This window comes from Paralichthys olivaceus, chromosome 9 (genome assembly GCF_024713975.1).
Source record: "Paralichthys olivaceus isolate ysfri-2021 chromosome 9, ASM2471397v2, whole genome shotgun sequence".
Lineage (NCBI taxonomy): Eukaryota > Metazoa > Chordata > Actinopteri > Pleuronectiformes > Paralichthyidae > Paralichthys > Paralichthys olivaceus.
In genome coordinates, this window is record NC_091101.1 from 18,053,696 (window position 1) to 18,070,933 (window position 17,238).

The window sequence follows — 17,238 nt, forward strand, 5'->3', positions numbered from 1 at the left end:
CCTTTTATTGTTTCTTTGTGTTATTTTGTCACTTTTTCAGTGACCGAGGATATATTTAGCGGAGCCCTCACTTTTGTTTTATAGTTCTCTTTAATTTGAGTTATTTTGAGAGTTTCCTTGATCTAAGCATGTCTATATCTTTCTTATTTGTCTTCTGTCCCCCTTTCCTCTCTCCTTAGTTATCTACTGTTATTTAAAGCCATTGCCCTATCTAATGTAGGCTGTATTTTTATTTGCCTGTGTTTAAGCCTTGTGTTCTTTGCTGTTGTTGTTGTCTTCTTTTGGTTTCCGTGTGTGGTGAGCATTCTAACCCCAGTTCATTCTGTTATGGCACCACCGCAGTCCAGGATGACGCTGCCCCAGGTACCCAGGAGTACATTATGTTACGGCAGGACTCCATCCACTCTGCGGATATAAGGAGTAAAGGGTCCCCCTTTCGTGCTAAGTGTCACGAAATCTTCTGCTGCCCGCTGAAGCAAGCCGTCCACAAAGAGAGCACAGAGCCCGAAGGTTTGTTTGCACCCCCTCTTTGTTTTGATTTGCTGATGCTTCTCATCTCCCCTGCCTACTCCCGTCTTGTTTCCCCCCTCTCTCATATTCTGTGTGAACTGATAGTTCTCCTCCCCTCCAAACTAAGTTCTCTTTCATTCCTGTCCCATTTTTTAGAGAGCATCTGGTGTGCCTCTGCCCCTTTCAAGCATGCATGTGTTTGTGCAGGAACGTGTGTGAGGGTCTGCGTGTGAGTCTGTTTCAGCAAAGTATAAGACTGAACGCTTGGGGCATGTTTGCTCACAGAGAACCTGTACGAGGGCACCTCTTCATCTCTGCCCTTGTCCAGTGTTTGTGTGTGTGTGTGTGTGTGTGTGTGTGTGTCTGCACACCCCATAGGTTGGACTGAGCAGCATAGCATCTGTAGCTCCTGCCCACCCCTCCCTATCCCAAACCATTAACTCGGTCATTGCTACCCTGAGGCGCATGCACAGACCAAAACAAAGTGCAAAAAGAAAGGGGTTGTAGACGGAGGCAGCTGCCTCCTTAATGAGTTCAATGACAAGGCAATTTCAGTTTTTCCTTCCACTTCCACTAACCTCATACAACAAAAGAGGGAAACTCTTTTAATCTTCCTCTCCTGAAGACTATGTGAGATTGAAAGGTTTCATATTCATGACTCAACAACGCTATAGACTGCAAGTCAGCTAACCCCGCCCTCTTGTTCCCTGTGCTTCCTTGCTTCTGCCCGTAGTCTTGTGGTTACAGACTTGTTCAGTCCTTCCTTCCTTCCCTCACTCTATCCTACCCTTATTCCTTCCTTCCATCCATTGTTCTTTCCTTCCTTCCATCCTTCCGTACCCTCTTATGTCCTCCTTCCCTCTATTCTTCCTTCCATCCCTCCGTCCTTCCTTCCTTGAAGCATGATGATATGTCTGAACTCTTTTTATGTTGTCAGCTGTTGTAGGATTTGCAGTAAAGTACAGAAATGAATAATAAAAATAAAAAAGTGCTCCAAGCATGCAAGCATACCCTGCACTGTCTGGTACTCAGGTTCTCTGAATGCCTCATTTATCATCTATCCCCCAATAGAGTGCTAAGATTGTAGAAATTGCTTTTTCTTTGCAGACTTCCAGCTCGGTAAGACATAACCTATCTCACGCTGATGTGTTTTCTGCAATACACTGCTCTATCTCTTGTTGTCTGTAAAAAAGCGTGCCGTGTTTGGTACAGTATTTCTAAACTTGGACATCAGTTAACCTGTTGAAGGCTGTCTGTGTAGCCGCTGAAGCACATGCACTTATCCTTGTGAGAAAGAGAGAGCGGGATAGAGAGAGGGAGAGATTAAAAAGTGGAATCTCTAGCAGAGGTCTGGCTAGAGACGTACAGATGTATTATTCAGTTTGGCTGCAGCTCCAGTTGGACGTGACTGAATTTACAAAGGAAGGAGGGCAGAATATAACTCTTACGTAAGCTGATGATGAGGACGTCATTACTATTGATGCATGATGTTGATGGAAACTGTGTTTAACCATGTGTGGAGTAGGGTTTACAGACACAGAAACACACAATCTACGATAAAGTCTACTTTCCAAAACACGTGGGACACTAATTCTTATGGAGTCAAAGGAAATTCCACCAGAACAGCTCCAGTGCTTATTAGCATTGATACAAGTCTCTGGTTTCTATTGGAGGAATGAACTGCAATCCTTCTTAAGCTATTCCCTCATTTAGTGTTTTGAGTCAATCCTAAAAATGTCCCATAGGTCTGCTGACTGCAACATCATGCCCTGTGAATGAAGGCCTTGACAACCTGTTTCATCACTCCACACAATCCTTTAGTTTTCTGTCTTTATTCATCACCCATCCCTATTAGCACTTACTTTTGATGATAAAGCCATTTTTATTTTGAAAATAAAAAACAGGGAGGTTTGTTTTGAGGGATCTAAGCACGAAAGTCGGCCTTGTCACATTGTTACCATAGCAACAACATGCCCACTGCTTTATGTTGCACTTATTAATAATTTTTTGATGATGATTTAAATTAGCACTTACAGTGGCTAAATGTTAAGCAGACGTGGTATGTGGATTGCAGCACAGATTACTACACAAACAAAAGTGTCCCAAAGAGAGACAAAATGAGCAACACACAGAGATGTGGCCTATATACGAGTGGAAGGGGGGCTTTTACTTATCTGTGCTCAGCGGCCAATAATGTGTCCATGCCTGGATCTGGACCTTAAGTAGCTTATGAGTTGATTATCTTCCTAGCAACTGTCTCTTACTTTCCACCATCTCTGTAAATGGAATGCAAGACTTTACTTATAAGCTGTTTTGATAAAGATACTGAATTTAAAGGCTTTTAGACTTTTCAAAAGTTCTTCCCCTGTGAGGTTTAACCTGTGTTTGTGCTTAGATGCTGGAGTGTGTCTGCTGCAGGTGAATTACTGACAGTGATCTGACAGGGGCTTTGATGATGTCACTAATTTGCAGTATTGTTTCCTTTGATGCTACATACACACTAATGTTTTCATTTGAAAATGAATCATCTCTGCTAGGTTACTCTACTAGTTTTAGTTCGATAACATAATTTTCATAGGAAACCGTAGTCATATCAACGTAGCCTGAGTCTCTTACTCCTGATGCATTCCAACATTACAATGACTTGCCTGGTGCAGAGAACATAATATTGGCTTATTGGAGTCATGATTCAACAACATACCAGCAGCACATGGGCTTGGACTGTAGCACCCAAGAGAATGAGTTCAAATCTCTGTAGAGCTTATCTCTGTAGAGGTGTAAGGAGCGAGAGACCACAGACAGAGAGTGTACCCGACTCTCTTTCCTCCAGCCTCAGGCCTGTGTTTGCTGCCCGCTGTCACACAGTTTGTTCTCTATTGTACTCTCTTTGGCTAATTCTGTGTCACCACCTCTCAATTCCTCTCCATTCTCAAATCTCTCTCTCCTGTTTCCTCTGCCTCCGTTTCTCTCTCTCTCTCTGTGTCTTTGGCTCCGCAGAGGAAACAAAAGATGGTGCCTGAGGGGCCAATGTGTAAATATCTCATCCATAATTCAAATGACTGCGAGACTGTGTTTATGGTTTCAGGTTGTGCAATGCATACACAGAGAGACTGATATCTATAGAGATATGTAAATACAGACTTACAAGGCAGCAGCATGTGTGTGTTCAATGAGGACTTTAGATTACACAAGTCTTAAAATGCTGAATGACTGAAACACAGAGACGGTCTGCTCTTGAATTATATTGTATATAGTAAAGAAAAAGTCAACAAGGCCAATACTACTCTGTTTAAAAAGCTACATCTACTTTATCTAATCAGTCACCAGTTAACCTATTACAGTTTCAAGCTATATAATGAAATCTGTGATGTCATTTGTCTCTTGGAGACAGAATAAGGTCCAGAGTGTGTGTGCAGCACAACATATATTCCCCTATCTAATCTGTTTCAGCCTTATTGACAAAATAACTCATCTGCTGCTCACTCAACCAAGAAAATGTGCAAGAGGAATGAGTAGCCCATTCCATTTCCCACACCCAATGTAAAATGCATGGCAGTGATTCACCACAAAGTTGACATGACGCAATTACATTTAAGGGGCCAGTGTTGCTCCTTATGACAGAGAAGTCCTGCACACACTACTGCGATGTTGACGGGACAAACACGCAACCTCAGGATGCATTTGTGCTCCAATTAAGCTTGTTTAATTTTTTTTCTTCTCCTTTGCCTTTCTGCATGAAAGCCACAGCTCTGTTTGTCGACGACAATACATAAATAGACTGTGCATGAATTAATAATGTGTATGTTAATGCGATTCAGTGCCTGGAGAGAGGAGGCCAGCAGGAGAGTGTCAGTGTCACATCAGCACTGCTGTACTTACCTGACGGGTCTGGTCACATGTGAGAGCTTAAAATTCCAATTTGCGTCATATGAATGTATTAGCGGATCCAGATGGATAGAGTGCACCTGAAGAACCTTTAAACAAGTCCTTCTAAAAAGAGCAAGTAAGACAATGCGTGTCAAATAATATCACACTTAATTGCAGTTTAAATATATAAGACTATAGCAGAATGAGATGGTTAAGGGTAGAGTGCATCGCCCTTGCATGTATTTTCACTACTTACCTCCTCAGATTTAGTCTGATCTGAAATTGTGTTAATTTGTGGCTCCTGTGGGGTTTGAACCAAGGCACAGACAAACAGCAAGAGTGGGTGTATATGACAACATTAACGAGGAACTACTCTGGAGACTGGCGGATAAGTGAAGCTGAGCAAAGTTGCCAGGCCTATTACATTAAATCATTGTCTGTTTAATTAGCACTTCCCTCTCATTCGTCTATGTGTCCCAGGTTCTCTCCTTGTAGCAGACTTAGTAACAGCCACACAGAATGAAATACAGGAGCCTTCTGTTCAAGACAACTGGTTTGTTATAAATGAATAGTAACTGTACAGTTAGGATTATATGAGGTTTGCATACTGACATGTATATGATGCATGTCATGTTACTTCTGCAAGTCTACATCCATAACACTACGTTTTTGTTTGGAAAGTGTCTTCAAACTAAAACAATGTCTTTCCAAACAAGCGTTGGGATCTGTACAATGTTTCACTGCATACATCGTCATATGATAATTAAGTGTACATCACCTAACACAGATGCAAGTCAAGCACAGCAGTAATATGTAGTTTTATGTTCCAGCCAAATGCAGAATGAGCTTTTATTCTTCTAGTCTACATTAGCAGCTTTACTCTAGACACAGATAGTCCCCATCCTTCCTACTGCCTCAGCTATGACAAACATTACAAAATGCTTGACACTAAAATCCAAGCTTATGCCACTAATGGACTCACTCTGCTATTGTTTTACTCAGTTCCTGTTCCTCTTTTTAACCAGAGGTCGACTCTGAATCTGAGCTGAACAGGAACAATCAGTAGAGCAGTCAGCCTAAAGTGACTGTGACACAAACGGTGGGCAAGTTCTCCCAAGAGTAAACAAGCGTTAAGCTATTTAATTGGGGCAATGAGGCAAACTGCTCAGTCAGCACAACATTAATGGGAGGCTAGCAAAGTGTCCCCCTGACAGCTGTGGGTACAGAGACTGCAAACCTGCAAATTTGAGTCCGTAATTGGAGTAGTATTGTAATATATCAACAAGTCAATGAGTCTTAAGTAATATTTTTATACAAACAACAGTACATCTTTGTTGACTCATGCAGCGGTGGGTCAAGATCTAGACGTTAAGTAAATCTATTTGAAGATCACCACATCATTTTTATATGATTCAGGAATCTTTGAATTGATTTTTTATTGATTTTTGAGTTTTTTATATGGGTAGAGATTTCGATTTGCCGTTTCTGCAGAGGATTCTATTCCTTTAGCCTCTCTGGCAACATAAGCCTTGTAGCATGACAAATTATTTAACCCATACTGTCCAAAGCTATAGAGTACTTCACATGATCCCGGTCAAAGTCAATAGGGTGCACACTATGTACAGAATTTGGTCGCCTGCCAACACTGCAGCATGCTTCTGCTCGTTATTCATCAGCTTGCCTCTTTTCCCCGTCACAAACACAGACATTCACTGGTACCAACTGTTCCCACTCTCCCCCTTCTGTGCTTCTTTTTCCTTTAGTGTTTACTCATGAGACTAAAACAGATGTGATGTATACTGCATGTACTTAATTGTGAGACAAAAAGCAGCAACTAAATGCTTAAATCTTTTCCCTTTTGTCATCCAAACTATTTGTAAAGCCTTATTTGATGCCTTTATCCAACAGCCTGTGGTATCCAGGGTCGTATATGGTGGTTTGACACCATGTTAATCAGCCAAATTCAAATATTAGAGTGTGTAACTCACTTGCATCCTGGTTTATTCCTCTGCATGCTGTTAATGTTTATTAGACAAATGCCAGTTTTTAGATATTGTCTTATATGTCAGCTCTTAATCAATGCAATAGGAATTTGCAAAGGACTAGATATGCCAAAGATGTGATTGAGGTCATTTACATTTAGTTTAATAAACAGATTTTGTCCAGCAGAGAACACTATGGAATTAATGTTTTAACCACTTAATGTCCCAATCACAATTCTTAAACTACAACTGTAGAATGGCACTTGGTAGAACGGATACCACATTCCACCAAGTTTCGTGGGAATCCAGTAGTTTGTGTGTAATCGTGCAAACTAAATAAACAAATGGAGATGAAAACATAACCTCTTTGGCAGATTTAATACCCAAACTAAGGTATCCCTTTCGAAAATGTCATACTGTACGCATATAGTTACTTACTATACTATACTTGTCAAACTTGCCTAATTGTGGCACCCTGACACTAAAGATAGAAAAGTCACTAAAAATTGCATTTTGCACATTCATGACCTAAAAAGTTCCTCAGACCCCCTCATTTCCAGAGCTGCCCAAGCATCAAAGTAGAAGAGACCAAGAGTTTAGTTTGGCTCAGACACATACAGACAGTTGGAGGGTCATCTTGGGTGTTGGCACGATTACGTAAAGTCCTTACATGTTTCATCTCAGGGGGTCACCAAGTAATATGCCAGGCTGCTGGCCAGGGCTAATGTTGGCTTGGATTCATGCAGACACCCAATTTCTCCCATCATGTCGCCTGCCAGCCCCAGAGACAGCTTGGTTCTTTTAGCGAGCCTGATGAAACCCAGATGAAGGACGAGAATAGTTGTGCTGTCCTCCACATATGCAGAAAACACTGTACAGCGATTTTGCCAGAAGTTGGTGAAAAGTTGTTGTAAAATGCTTCGCCAGCCACTTTTTTCTGTTTCCCTCTCTTGGCTGAATCTTTGTGTGCTGAACTAGAAACATATTAGAGACAGAGAGGGAGTGACAGTTTATTTACTTCATTCTCAATGTTAGACAGAAAGTGTCCAGGGTATTCCACAGTTGCCTGAGCCAATTTAATGCTGAGTGTGTGATCTGGGTGCTGTGTAACGACCACACCAACTTTGCAACAGCAGCTACTATTAAAAACAGCTTAACATCAGAGTTATATATTTAATCACTACAATGGTATAATAAGGGCTGTTTAATCTGCTTTTCTACACTTCTGCTCACAGATTTTCTCATGTTTCACCCCAGTTTGACATAATCCACCAACCGACATCATTATTGCATTAGAGAACAATAAAGGAGGTCTGGAACAGGTCTGCAACAAAATAGACTGCAACATACCAAAAACTATTTAAAAGGGTGCTGTCACAACTCATTTTTATCATTGAGTAGTTTGATGTGATGTGAGATCTTGGAGTCATAAACTTGGGGAAAAGTTGATCTATCACGATTGGCTGAGTTGGGAACTGACAGGAAACCACTGCAGTTTAGAAGTGGATGTTCTGACTTGACAGATGATGCCACAGTTTGTTTGCATCGCCAGCAGATTTAGCTGTCTTCAGAAACAGTGTTGTGATCCCATCAAATTGCATCCCGATGGAACACGGAGTCACTTACTGAGGATCTCAAATACAGAGAAAGCAAGGGAGCTTATAACACAAACAGCAAGACGAGTTTGTTACTGCAAAATTGCAGACAGCAAATATGAAATCCATTACATTAGCGCGCCATGACCTCTCCTCCACTTCCTGCACTCTCCATGTTTTAGCTTCCATTAACTTGTCTCCAACTTGACCCTTTTTCCTACATCATCAACACTGCTCTGGATGTGATTTAGTCATTTTAATATAAATGCCAGTAACTATATTTACCTTCTGGGGAGCTTGTAGAGCTTGGTTGTACTTTGTAGTATGATTACAGAATAACCCATAACTCATATTTCATAATGAAATGACCCAACTCGTTAAAAACTATGGACAAAGGTATATCAAATACACAAGTGAAAGAAAAAAAAAAGTGTCCATTAGTAGCCCTGTGTTATCTCACAAGGTTAATGTAGATGCATGTTCCTGAACAATCGATGGATGTAAATAATGCACACTGCTAATGAAACTGACAAGCACTGCTCCCTCTCAATCACTCCCTGTCAGTTGACAGACATCAGCTCCCTCCAGTATGTGTTTCTGTCCACGGAGGTGAACATTACCCTCTGCAGGTGTTATTCAAATGAGCACTGATGTAAGTAACTCAATTGACCTGTGTGACGTGCCCTTTACCTCAAACAATCTCCAGCAGATTGTAGCGCTCCTGAGGCGTACAGCCTTTTTCCTCCTGATCTTTCACACCATACACACAAACAAATACACACACCCTTGGTCGGATGTTTTTCATCAGTATGCAGGGAACAGCGGCCCCCGTAAGTCATTATCGCAGACTCAAATCTAATTTTACAGCATGCATACGAGCGCCGGAGAGCGGGACAGGCTGGTGCATTGGACTGAATAAACAACAGCATGGAGGTGTTGCATCTTGTGCTTAACCTCAGCTGTCAGATGTTGCTGAGACAAAGCAGAAAGCTTGCTCACATACAAATGTATATGGACTGTAGCAATGAAGACATTTACTTTTGTATTTAGGTCCTGCATTGTGCGGTCTGTGCAACATACCAGATTCTTCTGACAAAATTCATCCTTAAAGGGATAGTTCAGGTCATATAGCAACTAGCCCCAAATTTAAGTTATAAAAAACACTACATCCGACTCAACAGCCATCTTGCATCAGGGCCAGGGCCCTTTCTAAATGAATGGGGAATAGGGGCAGAAGATTGTCAAGTTTACACCAAATGTTATAACTTCACATCATCAGCTCATCCCACCAAAGTACTTGAACGAAGGCATTTTATGTATTTAAAATAATAATAATAATATATAGTTAATGCATTACACAACTTTTAAGTCTTGATAACCACCTCTTCCATGTTTACTTGAAGTCTGTCTGCACTTGGTTCCACAATCAGTTGCACTTGGAGTGCAAAGTTTCCTGCTTCAGCAGATGATTGGCTGTTTCAGGGGAGGGGCTGGAATTCGCTCATGCAATCGCCATTTTTTGCATTGCGGAAGTTTAATATGCAAGATTCTTTTGGTGATTTGTCTCTCCGCCTATGAAGTGTCTGGCACATATGTCCACTTTAGATTTGAAGAATTGTGTGAATGCACTTGTCTGTCTCTGGGACCTATGGACCCATGGCATACATTAGTGTCGCTCCCTAATCCACTGGCTGGAGAAATAATTTGACGTTGCACATCTCATCAAGCCCTGCTAGGGTACATTGACAGCTGTCTCCCTTTGTTCCTCTCTCTGTCCCTCTCCCTCACACACACTCAGAATGAAGGGAGGACAAAAATGAAAAAAAAAAATCACGAGTTCAAAAGGTTATGAAAGCTCAAAGTGATTAAATCAAAGAGAGGTGACTTTAAGTGGATTGCGTGCTATAGTAAAATGGTGCCTCTTCACTGTACTCGTTAATACCAGGAATGTGCTCTTGACTCTGTTCTGTTGATGCATGTGAGTAAGAGGTCACAGGCCTCAGATGCATGTTCAGAATGATGTAATGGGCAGCAATCAGACAGACAGAGAGGCCGTCTTTCAGCAACACTGATGATAGCACATAAACCATCATCACAACAGGCCAGTGTCACGCAGCCTCCCGTCACTAATCTATGCTCCTGAAAGCCAAAGCATTGGTTAATATGTCCTAATCTCCTCATGTTATCTTCTCAATCGCAAACACACACACACACACACACACACACACACACACACACACACACTTGACAGTGGATGACAGTGTTTATCCGAAGTCATGTCTAGAGATTCAGGGATGTTTCTTTGTGGTAAAAATCTGACACAGCAGCACTAAGAGAGGATTGCTCTGACTTGTAGAAAAGGTTTGTGACGGCTACTCAGTAAACTGACTGAGTTCCAGACACGAAACACCACAGCAGCTGTGCTACAGCAGGAACTTAGCCTTAGCAACGTAATATGGGCTGAGGTCATTTACACCGATTTTTCAATTGGTAGCAGAGGGCTCAGTGCAATCATTGATTAATCATGATAAAGCCTAACCTCTGACCTGCTGTATGCCACAGGGGTCGATCTGGCTGCAGGGTCTGATTGGAGGGTGAGCCCAAAGAGAGCAAAGGATATTCTGCTTTTATTCCCTTTACAGCCGTTCAAAGTCATCAGCCACTCTAAATCACATCTGTATTCCCAAGTGTTACATTCATCTAATCTATTATCTTGAAAATTAAAACAACATGTCTTTTTGTGCTTGCTGATTAATTGTTTGTATTTTGAAGTCCAGGCAACAGCCCATAATAACCATTAACAAGTACAACTAAACGTACAGTACCTACTCATTTGAATTAGTGGGTTACAATATCAATTTCTTATGAACTGTGCTACTGTAGATGGGCAGGACCTGGAATGCAGATTTTATGAAGAGAAATAGGTCTGTACACCTGCTGAATACACATTTGGAGTTTTTAGGTAAATACAAAATCCTATAATCTTTTTAATGTAGCACCACAAAAAATTTGTATACAGCCATTTATCATTTATACCTGTGGCACTCTTTTATCAAGAGTCTAGCAAAAGGCTCAGAGAGAAATAATGACTGCATGAAAAGTGCTGAGAATCAGGAGTGTAGTATCCATAAGAGAGCAGGACTAAAAAATGCAGAGGCGTTACTCTACAGTACTTTTATTCCTCTACCGATGCCAGAAGACACACACAAATATACACAGAGACAAATATTTTACTGTACAATAAATCTTGTGTTCAGACAATAGACAGGCGAGTCAGACAATATCTTTCAGAAGTAAAGGCACAACTACTTTGAAATCCTCCAGACCGGCTCCCTCATCACGGCTGGACACACACACACACACACACACACACACACACACACACACACACACACACACACACACACACACACACACACACACACACACTGTAGAAAGGAGTCTGTGGTGTTGCCTTTGGATCTTTTGGGTCCCCCCCATCCTTTTTGATGGCTTCATAAAGCCAGCAGAATTGGAGAATGCATGAATATTGCACATGGATCATTCCTATTTAACTGTTCACAACTCAAATCAAAGGGATGCAAAAATATAAGATGCTGCGCTGCTTTTTAAAATAGTCAGATTTCTGATGTGAAGAGTCAGCTGGCTGCATTGGGAGGTAGTTACCTTAAAAACTGAAAAATTCTTTAGATCCACTTCTGTTACATTATGTGTTTTTTGTTTATGTCTACAAAGATACGAAACTGTAACATTGTTGACAAATTCATACTTTAAAATTTGAACCTGTAGTTTAGTTTTGCTGCTCAGCTACTGATACTTTAAATTTCTGAATGTGCTCTGCACCACATAAGCTTCTCAAAATATGTTTTTAAAGAGATGACGATGCGATGATAACCAACAAACACAACGGTCACTTATTTGGCTTCCCTGCAGAGAATGAGTGATGCTGCAGTCCCCAATAGGCTTTCAATTGCATGTTGAATCATGTCATTTGCCAAGTCAGACTTTTTTTGAATTATCTTTGGTTCAAGACACTTGTAGTGAGAAATGGTTTGGCACAACTCAGACTTAAAGGGACGGTATGATAATAATTCAGTAGCCTTAGCTTGACATTAGCATCAATAGATATTTTTTCTCTGACACCTTGCAATATGTTTTTGATTCATATTAATATCTATGAAGCTTTTCAAAATAAAAGGACAGGACTGCAGATTCACTACAGGGTCCAGCACAGAGAAACAAAAAGAAAATGATTTGTGTAGTAGTTTATTGTAGTTTAGTCAAAGTCCTCCTTCTTGACTGTGGTTACCAAGCTTTTGGTTAGTGGCTGGTATTAATGTCTTACAGTAGTGTAATGCAGGCAATGGGATTAGATTACAATGTATTATGAGTGGTGATTTCATTATGATTTCACAAGTCCATTGCTGTCCTGTAATAGTGTTGCATTTTATATTATAAGCCTGCTACAAACCACATCACTGCTTCACTGCTGAGTTTTGGCCTACTTTTCTCATACCTCTCTGTAGGGTTCTCTATCAGCGCTTCACAGCTCCTCCCTCCTATTATGTTCCAAACGCTGGTCCACTACCATCCATGTCATTATGAGGCCATTGATTTCTCTGAGTGCCGACTTCACTAACAAGCACAGGGGATGAAAGTGAAAAGTGGGATACTCTGTGTTGGGTAGGGAACATGACCTATTTACCCACCCACTACCGTCAGTTGAGTCATGTCTCCTGTCGTGTCACTTCCAGCTTAGCCGATCTGTTCCACCTCACACGTTGGGGTTTTAAGTATAGTGGAATAATCCATGCCAATCTGAACCATCCAATCACGTTGGCATCTGTACACACGTTCTGATTATTTTTTTCTCACAAATATTTATAATCATTTAACCGCAACGGGAGTACCATAGGCTTGAAATGCATACACAACCATTCATCATTTACTGTATACACAACAGCTGAAGAAGCATTCTGCACCCTGCATGTGTTTCTCTGATCTGCAGTCGGGCATCATGAGACATCACTGTGCCACTTAGGGGGAAGCTCCAACCCTTTCCTCCAGGAAGTGCATCAGAGGCAGGAGAGTGGTCGTACTAAAATGAGCTTCATTACTGTTCACATGCAGTTCACTGCACTGCACATTTGACCTCATTGCATAATATTTACGGTTATTCTGAGGACAGGGATCTATTTATTGGCTAAGAACTGAGCTTATTACAAACACCTGCATAAAACAGAGGACAAATACCTCGATTTGTTTCTTCTAACAAGAGAAACAAGGTGTTTTCACATTTCACACCTTGTTTCCTTGTCATTTATAAATCTAAAAAAAAAACGTGTCAGCTGCAGTCCGGCTTTTTTAAGAAAAGCACAGTATGTTCTTTCATCATCCTTCTGAGGAAGTGTCTATCACATAAGACAACAATGTGTCCTAAGTTAGCAACTCTTAAAAAAGAAGCAAACGTGACCTTGTGCTCTTGTGCGAGTCTCAGAGCTTCCTTTGTCTCCATCACTAAGTTGACAGTTTAAGCCTGCTGGTGTCTGAAATGATGCCTTTAATCTCACTCCATTCCTTTCCTTGATGTGTCATACTGGAAGGGATATGTAGGACAACATCACACCATTTTACTGTATTCTGGGACTAAGACCACTCTTGCTAGACAGGATATAATTAGATTGGAGTTATTAATCCAAACTTTCAGAAAGTCTGAGTGTCTACATTTTAGCTGCAGCACATTTCCTTGATTTCTCTTTGATAGCAGATGTCCCTCTTCACTGTGACAAAACCCATTTCCTGGATGCATTCTGCTTAATGGAGGAGGAAAAACTTGAAAGAGCATAAAAGTGATTTTGTTATTTATAATTTCAACTCCTAAATGCTTTCTCACCATAATGGATAATGCCAAAGGGCTACCATTGACTCACCATCTTTGGCAAGGGACCATCTCCCACACTTGACTCAATGCTGGATGTAGTTCTGATAACAGCTATTTGGAGACTCATTAGCTTTGGCAGTCTCGCTGCCTGTGGGTACATGTGTGCATCTGTTGTATATGTATGTATGTGGGCTTGTCTGTTATATCATACTCAAGTGGTTGTGTGCATACATCATGCTGTATGATCTCATCTTCCACCTGCCCTGACTCAGACGGCTGATGGAATAGTAATGTAGCATCACAGATGACTGCCCCCTCTAAACTTACCTTTATGGAGTGCCATGCTGGGCCTGTGGTGATGCTGGTTGCAGCGTTCTTTCTGAAACTGAAAAAGTGACCTGGGATGATTGAGCTGTGGAAGAAAAGATTGGCTGCAGGACTCTGAAGAACCATGAAGCCACCCACCACTGCTGCACACAATGCTGTTCACCTGTTTATTTTTATCCACCTGCCTTCTGCTTACAACACATTCACTTACACTGCAAATCCACACAAAGTCACATCTCATTGACCTCAGAGGAGATTACATTGACTATTTGAGTAACCTTAAAACAAGTCCCCGCAAACAGGTCTAGGTCCCCACAACACATGTCATACCTACACTTCTCACACAAACACACCTGTTGTCATGTGTCACCTTTGGGGACTCTACTGACAATCATTTCCTGGAGTCTTAACCATAACCATAGCCCAACACTAACCCTTAGTAGCCCAACACTAACCCTTAGTCAGCTGGTTAGAGGACAAGAGAAAGAGAGAGAGAGAGACATTGTGGTCTGTAGTTTTACACTCTTTGAGGGTAATGAGAGCACATCGCTGCTACAGCATTAGTCATTCTGAGCTGGCTGCTGTCTGAGCACTGGCTATTTCACACACCGTTTGGTGCCTCTGATTGAGATTTCTCCACGTCATTACAGCCTAGTCTCTCTCTCTCACACACACAGATATACACACACACACACACATACACACACAGAGATACATACGCATACATACATAAAGAGCACGGGGCCATGCCGTGTGAAATTCAACAGTATGCTTCTAAGCTAAATGATGTTCTTCACATGCAGTTAAATTAAGAGGTGACAGCTTGTCGAGGTAAGCTTGTGTGAAAATATTCACCAGTGTATTTGCGGCGTTCCATTCAGTAATTTCTGTCAAAGTTGTACCAAGTTATACCGGGGGACAGCTTATTTTAACTACACTTAGAAACACTCAGGTCAAATTGTACTTCTTAAATAACTCACAGTTTGAATGATAACATACTCAAAGCTCTGCAATCATGCAACTGTATGATTGTTACAGATAGTTGGACCTATTTACCTTCACCAAAGTATTCACCCCCCTCTGTATTTTTTTTGGGTTCATTTGTTTGTAAGAAAAAATACACAAAAACAACTGAAAGGATTTCCACATTAACTGGTGGAAGGATGTGGTATTGTATAGAATCATATTATTTACATTATGTTATATTTATAAGTCTCGCATTTAGTCGTTAAGCAGCAGATTGCAAATAAAGATCCAATGGAGGAAAGTGATTCAGCGCCGCACCTCCTCAACAATTTGTGTCATTGTCAGACAAACTGTTCCAAAGTGGCTGGCGGAGGCTCAGCCCCTGAAATGGCTTCAGTTCTGTGCTTCAGTGCCATATTTAACTTTTAGTGATGTATAAAATAGAGTTGTGTTCCTTTGGCCCAGGTAGTAAAAACAGCTCTGCCGTTACTTTCTGTGTGAGACAAAATATGGCAGCGCTGATCAGCAGCAGACAAAGACTTTGAAGCCAGTTTTTAGAGGTTAGACGACAATTGCCAGGCATTCTGTCTGCTCCTTATTATTATTTTTAGCATTTTAAAGTGAGGTGGGGTGGTGGTAGTTTAATGCGGTGCATGCAGCTCAGATATTCATGTTTATAATTCCGAATTAATCTCTTCGAAAAGAAATGTTCTGTTTTCACTGTTAGTAAATTGTTCTCTCAGTAAATGAAAAGTGCAAAACACAGGATAAGAACCAAATAATGAAGCAGCCCAGATCATGACCCTTAATGTCTATATTTAACATTCAGTGTAGAGAAAGTTGTTCCTCACTGATGCATAGCTCCCACTGAGGAGCTCTGGGCACTTACTCTACACTCCGCCAGCTTGTTGGTCCCCATGAGGGAGATCATCCTGCTTTACCCGCTGAGGGAAATAATGGCACTTGTGTCCTCTAGTTTCAGTCTACTGACTCTTTGCTTTCTTGAACTGAACACAGCCCTCTGGCTCCGGAGCTGCAGGATAAATCATACAATCATTGCCATGGGTCTGCTAGTCAGCCATGACTGTATTGTATCCCCCTCCTCTACTGGAAACTCCACTGGTTTCCTCTTCTGCAATACCCAACCCCCATTCTCAGCATACGCATTCTCTCTTTCTGTCTTTATCTTTCACACACACCCTCTCTTACGTATGTGCAGTCTCCATGGTAACGCATGGTATCACTATAGCACTGGTGGCCCAGCATGCTGCAATTGACTGTTGTGGTGGATTTACTGTACCAGCACACACAATGAGCAGACAGCCAGCAGAATGCTGCCAAAAGGCTGAATGGTTTCAGCTTATCATGATCATTCCCCTCTCCTCTGATGATATGTCACTTCATCTCCTCACTATGCACCAAAAAATTTTTTTTTTATTGCAGTACATGAGCTAAGGTATAGAAAAATATTTATAAATATCTCAATATAATCAGTGGCTGGATCCTTTGCCCTCTATTAAGCACCATGAGCAGGTTGACCTCCCCACTTATTCAGTGTTTGCCCTTGGAGGCAAACTCCTTTCCCGCTGAATATAAAATATTCATTAAACTCTGGGTGTTGCCTCGACAGCCTCAGGTTATTAGTAAGAAGAGATAGCTTTAATTGTTTGGCAGTGTTTAATAGTACAAAGGTCATCACAGTGCTCAACCTTGGCAGCACAGAGGCTGGTCTCTCTTTTCCTCTGAAGGTCTGCTCTCTAGTGACCGGAGGTAGAATGAGCAGCAGGGTGCTGGGACACTGGGTCTGTCGGAAGTCTTGCGGTCCTTGTTTGTTGTGTAATTGAAGACTGACTTGTGTTTTTCATAGAAATATGAACAGTTAATTTTATATGGATGATTAAGTGCTACATCTACGGCAGCACTTGACTTTTTCACTGTCCTCTTTCTTAAACACGTTTTAGCAATGAAGTGTTAAGGTAATGCAAACAGATTGATATTTGTAGTTTTGGGCATTATGCATGATTGCTTTATAGAACTGAATGGCTTTAGACATTCCCTATTATTTTCTCACCCCATATGTGTGTGTGTGTGTGTGTGTGCATGTGTGCAT

General features: G+C 41.3%; 1 protein-coding gene across 4 annotated transcripts in view; it reads left to right on the top strand.

The window, feature by feature from the left end:
- The window catches only part of fgf13a (fibroblast growth factor 13a), an 87,576-nt gene that overhangs the window by 41,372 nt on the left and 28,966 nt on the right, over positions 1-17,238 (top strand). For 3 of the 4 annotated variants that reach the window (XM_069531769.1, XM_069531768.1, XM_020082546.2), the window contains exon 3: positions 343-510. The exons of the other annotated variant lie outside the window; for it this stretch is intronic. In XM_069531769.1, coding sequence (XP_069387870.1) covers positions 343-510 — 168 coding nt within the window. The remainder of the gene's footprint in view (positions 1-342; positions 511-17,238) is intronic. 4 annotated transcript variants of the gene reach the window in all.